The sequence below is a fragment of the Drosophila yakuba genome, chromosome 3R (genome assembly GCF_016746365.2).
Source record: "Drosophila yakuba strain Tai18E2 chromosome 3R, Prin_Dyak_Tai18E2_2.1, whole genome shotgun sequence".
In the NCBI taxonomy this organism is placed as follows: Eukaryota; Metazoa; Arthropoda; class Insecta; order Diptera; family Drosophilidae; genus Drosophila; species Drosophila yakuba.
In genome coordinates this window covers 29,981,225-29,991,510 of record NC_052530.2, presented here as the reverse complement: position 1 = coordinate 29,991,510, position 10,286 = coordinate 29,981,225, and the positions used below count along the sequence as shown (strand labels likewise).

The 10,286-nt window shown below is 47.1% G+C and overlaps 1 protein-coding gene across 1 annotated transcript; it reads right to left on the bottom strand.

Moving 5' to 3' along the window:
- Positions 1-7,813: 7,813 nt before the first annotated feature.
- On the bottom strand, positions 7,814-9,741 carry LOC6539002 (putative glycogen synthase kinase-3 homolog). The gene has a single exon (XM_002099468.3). It carries the CDS (start codon positions 9,519-9,521, stop codon positions 8,013-8,015), a length of 1,509 nt encoding a protein of 502 aa, XP_002099504.1. The 5' UTR covers positions 9,522-9,741; the 3' UTR covers positions 7,814-8,012.
- Positions 9,742-10,286: the final 545 nt, after the last annotated feature.

Sequence of the window (10,286 nt, the reverse complement as noted above, 5' to 3'; positions counted from 1 at the left end):
CATGCTTCTTGGATTTTTCAGCTTTTTGCGAGATGTCTGCTCACGTTCACGGCGATTCGAACGCCTTTTGTTGCCCGCGCATAAATTCAATTCGGCTTGGCTCAACGTTCTTTGGCTTGCTGCTCTCTGTGATTCGCCTCACTTTATTGTCGTTCTTTGTATTCAAGGTCAGCGGGGTCCTGCTGCGCATGTCCTGAAAGAGCTTTCGAGTGCTTACACCAGAGGGTTGTGAGATTTTCAAAACTAATTCAAGAAAGTCTATTTAGTCCTAAGCTATTCCTTTATACTGGAATAGTTAACGGACAGAGTCCAGTCCTCTTTCTTTTTTGATCTCCGAGGTTTAAACTTTCATACACGGCCAATGATTTAGCTTATACGGTTGCACATGCTTTGTTCTACGTGTTACTAGTCCTCAGCGGTCCTATATACCCCTTTAGTGTACAAGTAAAGGGTATACATAGCAGAGACTCCAAAAAATGTAATCCAAGACCACAACCAATACTTTCATACACAAGTTGTAGACAAAATGTATGTTACGCTGTAAAATATTTGTATAACTCATAACTTGACATGTAGATAGCATGTAAAAGTTTCGGGTACAGTATCTGTAAATATTCAATGAAATAACAATTCAATATCCAAAGAATTAAAGTGTTCTTTAACTTTAGGGTGAGTTTGACATTGAGCAGTTTAAAAACTACTAAAGTGCATATTGTTAAATGTCATCCCCTCACATTTCGAACGCAGCTTTATGGTCGTTTTTCCTCTTTTGGGGTTTCCACAATTTGTAAGTAACATATCGAATAAATCCGGGGAATTTGGCACATGTGCTGTGTGCAGTTGCACAATGCTTCCCCGCGGGAATTTGTCCACAGATCCCGCCCACCTGCAAGGATGTGTTGACAAGGCCAAATGCAGAAGGGTGATGTGTGTGTGTGTGTGCCATGTGTGTGCGGTGTGCGCCAGCAACTTTGATCCAGCTGCGAACTGTTCATGCGTGGAAGCTGCATTGTTCGGTGCTTAAAAGCGATTGCTGCTGCCATATAAATGCGCCCACCTCATGCCACCTCAGCGCGCTACACATTGCGTATACGTAGTATGCAACACGCATACGCACTGTTGCACCGCCATAAAGGCTTGTCTCCCCAACTGCGCTCGCTTATTAGTTTGTTTTGCAGGAGGGTAAAATCAATCAATGGCCTCACCTGCTGCCTATCACCCGCCATCAAACACAATTTGATGGCATCAAAGCTTTATTTGTGTGCCCAGCCCACGACGAACAGGATGCCGAGCAGGCAGGATATGAACGGACCTCGAACTACGGACTGCGGACTATGGACTACGGCCTGTCCATCGAGGACACCGGCGCATATTTTGCCACATGACAGTTTGCTTTCGCATCTATGTCATGGCTCTGTCCGTGTTTTTTGCAGCGCTTTTGATCCTTACGTGACTGCGACAATTGTCGCTGGCACCTGTATGGTCAGAGTTCTGTGAAAGCGGAGATACACTGGAACAAAAGCAAACTGCGAGTTGGGAAGATTCACATACTCTCAAAAATGCTGTCTAGAAGTTCGCAGTATAAGTGTTAACAATATACCCAAAGGAATTTCGCACATCATTATGTTTGAATTTTTAAACAATTTTAAACAATCTTTTTGAAAGTGTTCCACTTTCTGGACGATGGCGTTGCGTTTTTTCATCTCTGCGTCGGCGGCAAAGTTTTCGCCGGAACATTTGCACATTTGCAAATGCAAATTCAAATGCTCGATTACAGTTGGCAAAAAAGCCATGTGCATTTGCTTATCGCATCGTGCCTGAGCAAATTTTGAATATTTTCCCAGCAATGCTGATCAATGAAGTGCGCACTTTTTGCCGCCTCGGTGGGCAAAACAAGTTCTAAGCTACTTACTGTCCGGAGTCCTGACTCGAATGCCGATAGATGTTGGTCGATGTTGGTAGATGATGGTAGATGTTGGCAGAAACACCGAATCGTTCGAACTTTCTTGGCGGTTGACGGTTGACGGGGGACAAGTGTTTTTCCACCTGCAAATTTATGCATTCCCTGACCATGAGAGCCATGGAACCAGAGAGAGTGAGCCACTCTGGGGAAAATGAAGTGCAAAGCTGCTTTTGAAGAGGCCAGGCATCCTGGCTCGGATGGTGGGTAGTTATGCAAAGTGCTGCCAGCTGTCGGATTATGCTGATTTTCATGGACTGAAATCAATTTGAGCAGTTGGCAAATGAACATTGGCTGGCGCACAATCAAAACTTTACTAATTACGAAAACTTGCCGAAAAATCTTCTTAATACAATAAGTGCGACAATGCCCAGTTCACCAGTCCACCCATTATCCTCCCACTCATCCAGCGGAGATTCCTGAATCCTTGGAGCCAAGCAACAAACAAAGAAACAGGCAAGTGAGAAATTAACTTGCGTTTTCAATTACCAAAGAGTCTAGGGAGCGGAGCCAGGACCAGGACCAAGCTGCCGAGGCATCAAAGTCAAAGGATGTGGAGCAGACGCCGTCTGCTGACAATGCGAAAATGCAAAGAGCAAAAGCACTTGAAGCACACAATATTGAAGGCGGGAAAGTGTCGGGGAAATGGAAAATGGGAAATGGGAAATGGGAAACGGGTGAGCTGACTGGCGACAGCTTCTGGTGGTATTTTTTATGAGAATGGCCGACTACAAACGTTGTTAGAACACTGTATTCCGCTCGAACAGTTATTATTTAGGCTTCTAAAATGCTTGAATGGCTTCTTTTTTCTCTCGTTTTTGCTCAGTCCTCAATCCTTTTTCCATATTTGATCAGGACTTTTTTGCAGCACTCACCTTAACTTGCTCTTCATTCCCGTTTTTACTTGTGTTGCTTACTTTCCATTGCTTTCCTTGCAATTTGCATATCCATTCCTGGGTCCTTTGCGGGATTTGCATATCCCCATCCTTTGCCAGGATATGTCTCACTTCGCCGAACAGTTTATTCTTCTCTTTCAGTTTTAATTATCTGAAAGTTGTTTGATCTGTATCGAATACTTCTGCCACATTTGGATTAGTTTTCCCACCCGTTTTTCCCCCCACAGATTCCCCTCGAGAGCTGGCACAATTTTCCAGCCACACACAGGAGCATTTTCATGTGGCACAATCGTTCAGGGTTTTTAATTTATTTAAAGTCGCGCGCGGGAATTGTGGATGGCTGGCTGTCTGGCGACATCAGAAAGCCAGCCGCTATTTGACACTCGCGCCTCGAAAGGATAAAGTTTATAATTTCATAGACTTGCCAGCTCCTTGGCGACTTGGCCCGTCTTGAATTTATGCGCTGAATTAATTATGCACGCACGGAGTCGGAGTACGGAGGAATCCGAGCTGCTCCGGCGTCGAAATCCGGGACTTCCCCTGTTTGTCTGGTTAGTTTGTGTTTGGCGGCGTTGACGGCGCATTTAAAATAATTGCTCGGCGCGGAAAAAGTAAGGCTTTCGCGATTCGTGTGAAAAGTTTACACTGCGCTCGCAGCATAAGCTCATAATGGATTTGTTGCCGGGTTTGTTGCGTTTTTTGCGTTCTCTGCACTCGCCGCAGAGTCTTGGCTTGCGAACTTGCGGCTTGTGGCAAGATATGACTGTGGGCGGGAGCTCGCCGTAATTGGGTATGCCTGCGACGAGCTAATGCAAGTTATGAATAGTTTTAAGTGGGTGTCGCAGAAGGAAAGGACATCTCTGTATCCCTGCAAGACAATCATGAAATAGTTATTAAATTCAGACATCTTTGGTTAGAGGATAGCTGTCGTGCAACCAACCATCATAAGTCGGTTGCCCATATGGAAGATCGATTCCGTTCAGAGCGTAGTCTCAGCTTCAGTTTCGGCTTAATTAGTTAATTGAATCAGATGTGTTGCAACATTAGCCTGCCACCAAGTGGCTGCCTTTCATGGGCTCCATTCAATGCGGCGCTTTGATACTCGGATGCTCAGCACCCGCTGCTGTCAGGAGCTAGAAGTCGCTCAGTTCCGCCGGATTCAGCTAGTTTTCAGTGGTTCCCAGTTACCAGTGCCCACGCAAAGTCCCGAAATCCACTGTATGTGTTTCGCTGCTCCCCTTCCGCCGACTGTGTCGGTTATTTACGCCAGCGGCATAACGTTGAAAGCAAATTGATATCATGTGGATTTGGCTTTCACTTTGTGGAATCAATAGGCGAAATCCTTTGGCAGAGCCTGGCACAAACCCTCGCTGCTCGGCACTCCGCACTCTGCACTCTGTATTCCGCACTCCGTCTATAGTCTATATCTGCTGCCACTCGAGTTAAGCCAAGGATAATGATTATGTTGCGCAACGACTCCGGAGCAGGGAGTGCTTTCCTCTTTGCATAGCTCTGCGAGGGGAGAGGAGAGGAAGGATGGGCTGGGGGACTTTGTAATCGACAGACAATCGACGTGAACAACATAATGGATATCGAACTCGAACCGAGACAGTAGCCCACAGCCCCGAAAGCATACTTCAAGGCATTGCAACTAATTGGCTTTTCTTGGCTGGGTGAAAGCTGGGAGAAAGCTGGGAGAAAGCTGGAGGAGAGGAGAGGAGGTGCTGTGGGCGGTGCTCGACCGCAGGGAAATGGCCACTCCTGTTTGTCTTCTATGCCACTTGATTGGAAAATCAAACTAATTAAAAGATTTCAATTAAACGCCGAGCTGGGAATGCACTGGCCACCTTAATTCCATTAAAATGGCAAATCAATTTCAATAAATTTCATTGAAAGGTGGCATCGCAGCTCAGCTTAGCTCTGCTGTTTTACTGTTCTGCTCAGAAGTTGCTGTCGCTGTTGCGACGTCATAAAACTGTTTACATGCTGACAAATCTGTTAATTGAATCGCAAATCCAATTAAAACTTCGATTTTCTAACCCCCGCAACTCTGAGCAGCAAAAGTTCAAGTGCATAAATGGCCAACATGTGTGTGTGGCCAGGACATTCCGCTTTGTGCTTGTGTGCAAACTTTTCACAGTTGGACGTCCCCGCATTCGTCCTCAAAAATGTGTTACGCTCCAGCTTTTGCGTGTAAATTCAATAACAAATTTATGCGTTTATTTTGTGGAAGCTGCATTAAAGCGTACTATTTCCTAATTAGTCCGTCTGCCATTTTACACAGTTACACAGGCTCTACCAAGCTCGTTGCCCTCCCGCTGGCATTTCGCATTTCGCATTTCTGCACGCAAAAATAGTCAAAGCGAAACCGCAAGCTGCGCATAACTAACTCAACTGCTTTATTTGGACAAACCGCAGCCACAGCCTCCCCAGCCCAGGCGTTTCCATCCCAGGACACCAATACACCAGGACGCCAGGACACCCATCCATGCTGTCGAAAAACAGCAACATATACAATTTCAAATGCAGCTCGGAGATGAGCAGGTTCGTTTTGGTCCCCGGGGATATCGGCAGATTTGCAGACTACTTTACGGGCTAGCAATCACAATTGCACAGCTGGAACCGTTTGAAACCTAATAGCCAAAGCTAAAGTCATTTCACTTGGATATATAATTTGCATATCAATTTGGCAACTTAATAAACTAGTTGGTTATTATAAAAAGTTCATTTATTACTGAAGATTTAGTTCCCAGAGAGTATTTAATATCTGAAAATGAAAAGCGCACCTCTGATGGCTCATTTGGTTTGTTCCGGCTTCGTTTCGCTTGGTTTTGGTTCTCGGATTCGGTTTAGTTTCCGGAGAGTGCCGTGTGGAGCGAGCCCATTAAAAGTGCATTTAGTGAAAATTTATCTGGGCGCAGAAAGGTGGGCACCGCAGGCGCATTTTCGCGTTTTCGCATTTTAGCATTTTCGACTCCGGCTAGTCAGTTCAGTGCAGCTACAAGTGTGCGTGTCCGGAAACGGAAATAAAATAACTCTGGTTGCAATAGCAACAGGAAGTCTCTGCTCCTGCCACTTTTATCCTTGGCATCCCGGTCGCTTTTGGCCTTCTGTCTATTTGCACGACTGCCTGTTTGCTGTTTGGTTGCTTCGTTTGTTTGCCCGGCTGGCGTTGGTGCGAAGGTTTTACTGTTTATGCAAATGCTTTGGCCCACGAAATGCTTTAACCGAAAACACTTTAACCGCATTCACCTTGCCGGCTGCTTGTTAGTAGCCATTGAGCGCAGAACAGACAGCTTCCCCTCCACTTACTTCCCTCACTTGTTCCCCACTTTGTTCCGAACTCCATTCTGCTGCCCAAAAGGCCGTAAAATGCCTGCAAGTTACGGCCATACAGCCATACAACCATGTGCCCCTTGGCTGCTGTTCCCGAAAAATGTTTCATTGCCATTGGTGCCACAGCCACAGCTACAGCTACAACTACAGCTACGAGTCCCAGGCTGCTCCAGACACCTCCTGGTGGACAGCCTGCCCACCCAGCTCTTCACGGCTGCCCGAGTTTCTATTATGTAGCATATCGTAATCTCACTTGAGTCAAAGGTTTAGCTACCGACACCCAGCAAACACCCAGAAAACACCCAGCAAACACCCAGCAAACACCCGCAACGCCCCAAAAACAGCAGCAACAAGGACCCGCAGCTAACACTTTGTAAATAGTCATCGGCGTGTTTATTACTCAGCCGTGTCTCTCGGCCGGAGTGTCTTTCCCTTCCGCCGGACTCGACTGCTCTCCGCCGGATTCGCTCTGCCGGCTGCTCCTGCGGTTGGTTGTTGGTGTTGCCGTGTAATCGCTGTTGCGAAAGATTTTCACCCGCAGTCTGTGTGTGCTTGACTTTTCGCTTAATGAGAGTACAGTTTAAACTTTGCATATCAACGGAACTCACTGGTAAACTGAATCGCTTCTCTAATCTGAGAGCATAGAGGGAATGTCGCTGTACAGATTTTCAATATGTTTTATATTAGCACTCGAAAAACCAGTCGCTTTGACACTCAAATGAAATCCATAAACCACCGAAATAAATTACAAACATGTTCGCTTTCCATTCGAAAGTATTTAATTACGCTTTGTTTTCGTGTAGTTTAAAATTAAATTTGCAAACTTCACACAAGTGAGCTTTAAGCGCAGAAATGCCAGTGGAGCTGAGGGCCAAAACGGTGAGTAATTGGTAACTGCTACTTAGAGGCACTAACTACACTCGTTCTCTGTTTATTCCGCCTGGCATTTTCCCCTCGACGTCACAACTGGCGAACCCAAAACAAAACCAAACAAAGCAAACAATTTCTCTCGCACGAAATTTATCGTTTGCATAAATTTGCTTTATTGCCCGGTTCCATGTCCTTGTGCGTGTGTGTATGTGTGTCTGTCTGTTAGTGTGTGTGTGTGGGTGTGGGTGAGTTAGTGGCTGTGTATTTGTGTTGCCAACGGAAGTGTAACTTTCGCTTCCAGGCCAGGCATGGCCAAAAACAACAACAGTGAGTCGAATGCGGCGAACAAAGTTTCCCATTATTCAATTTAACTAATGAAACTGAAAATTCATTTTACCACATTAACAAACAAACACACACAGACAGATGGAGAGAGAGAGAGAGAGAAATAGAGTGGGCAGCAGGACACCAAAGGACGACGAAGGCAGGAAATGTGACTCGCCTCCGGAAAGCAAAGGACATGTGGAAATGTGTGCGTGCTGGACTCCTGTTTTTGGGATGTGCTTTCTCCGCCGGCATTTGAACCGCCACGAAGCGCGGAAATTTATATTGCAGAGAACTCGGCAAGGACAATCGCGTCGAGGCGCCACCCTATTGCGTTGACATTTAAATAATTAAGTATATTTTTAGCCCGGCCACCAAATGCCATTTGCGAGCTTAAGTTTCACCCATTTGAAACACATTCAGACAGTTAAAGTTGTGTAAAAAAGCCAACATATATTTTGAAAACGAAGCAGAAACTTTACCTTTTATCATTACAAAAAAGTATTACTTTTGAAAGGACAAACAATTTTACAGTTTCGTTTCTTGTATTTAAATTTAGATTCTTAATTTTCAGGAGATTGTCTGTTTGAACTCTAAAATATACTGAAACCCTTCGAAGTGAAAATTTAGTTCTCCTCCTCCTCCTCGAAATCCTCGTGTTCCGATTCGGAGGCATCTTCCATGTCGTCGCTGATGTTGTTGCTGTTGCACTGTCCATCGTCGTCATCGTCGTCATAGTCCTGTTCATCGCCGGCATCCTCGTCTAAATTACCCTCGGCATCCTCGTCGACCTCAAAGTTCTCCGCGAAGTTGTCCTGCTCCGGGGTGAGGGTCTCCATGGGCACGGAGCCCACAGCCACATGGTCGCCGTTTCCCAAATCGTGTCGCAAAAAACCTGGCGGAGATCCGCGCGTCTTGCCCGAAGCTTCCGGGGACTTTGAGAGCGCTGCTGTTGGCTGTTTTTGGATGACCTCCGTTTTCCGGGGGCTCTCCTCGCCGGCTGTATTGCGGGTCCTTTGGACAGGACTCGATTCCTTGGGGGTGGTGTTCGAGCTCTGAGTCCGTGGCAGCAGCAGTGGCATTGTATCCGGCTCGATGGTCTTCTCATAGTCCGTGAAGTTGAACAGCGGCGGCAAACTTCTGCCGTTGGGCAGCTGCTGATGGGGATCCTGACGCAGTTCGTCGAAGAATGGGTGGGCACAGCCCATGAGCGGGGAGACCCGGGCATTGGGCGAGTATATAAGCATCTTGGAGACGAGATCTATGGCCTCCGCCGGGGTGCGAATCCTGAACACCTTGGACCAGGGGTGCGGCTTCAGCTGCGGCAACTTGAACTGCTTGTAGTGCGGATTCATGTCATGCAGCTGCTCCGATGTGGGCGTGCCCATCACCTTGACGATCTCCACAATCTGGTCCACACCCGAGTCGCCGGGGAAGATGAGCTGGCCCAGCAGCAGCTCTGCCATCACACAGCCGGCGCTCCACATGTCGATCTTGGTGGTGTAGTCGGTGGCGCCAAAGATGAGCTCCGGCGCACGATAGTACCTGGAGCAGATGTACGAGACGTTGGGCTCCCCAAGGATCAGCTGCTTGGCACTGCCGAAGTCGCAGAGCTTGAGCACACCCGTCTCCGAATCGAGGAGCATGTTCTGTGGCTTGATGTCCCTGTGACAGAAGCCCAAGCTGTGCAGATACGCCATGCTCCTCAGCAACTGGTACATGTAAAGGCGGACAAAGTTGACGGGCAAGGTCTGCTTGGCCCTGGCGTAATGCCGCTCCACTTTGTACAGAGTCTCCGGCAGGAATTCCATGACCAGGTTCAGATAGACCTCGTCTCGTTTCTCGCCGCTGGAGAAGAAGAACCACTTGAGAGTGATGATGTTGTCGTGGCGCAACTTTCGCATGATCTGCAGCTCCCGATTCTTGAAGCGGCGATCCTGCAGGACCTTCTTGATGGCCACCAGCTCGTTGCTGGGCACCATTTTGGCCTGGAAGACCACGCCGAAGCTGCCATTGCCCACCACCTTCGCGTCCGTGTAGCTGATCTCGCTCATCACATCAGCGCCGAAGGCATTGGTGGCCACCACGGTGGTCACCTTGTTGCTCAGCCCGCTGTTCTTACTCTGGGAAGCCATCTGATCTGAGATTCCTGATTCCTAAGTCCTGAGTCCTCCTGAGTCCTGAGTGAGTGTCTGCTTGACTTTGACTATCCACGAGTTTTCATGTGTTCAAAATTCCAAACGCAAGTAACGAGTTAAAAACAAAATTGTGTGCGTGTGGAACTGGATTTATTGTAGTGTTATTTGGAATTGGCAGGCTTTGTAGTTAGATTCCAGGATGGCTGAGGTTTGATGCGAGGTATGTCTCAGAATTTGTAACATGATTAAAGTCAACACTTGCAATAAGCTCGCTTGTAGGATAAGTGAGAAAAGCTGTCAGAAAAGGAAAGTATTTAATGGCTTGCGCACTCATAATTTAAAGGATTCAAGAGTAGTTTTCCCTTCAAGTTGTAGTGAAGCCACTTGAGCCGAACTTATGCAAGGCCATTCATAATTCCTGAGATCCTTTCTTTGTGCCGCGTTAGTTGGCTAATTTCGCAGGACCCCATTGCATTGTTGTCCACGACTCGACTTTCGACTTGAAAGTTTCGCTGGCGCCTTTGTCTCCTGGCATCTTATCGCTTGGCTTTGGCCAACTCCTTGTCTTGGCCATCCTTGTCTTGGCCATCCTCGTCTTGGCCATCCTTGTCTTGGCCATCCTGTCCACTCGCTTATCAAAGGACCATGCTTTTACTGTTTCCTCACAGTTGAAGTGCCCCCGAGGGTGGATTTTTTATATAGCCCCAGATAACGCAGATGACTGCCCCCGGAAAACGAATAAAAATGTGAATGCCTTGTGAA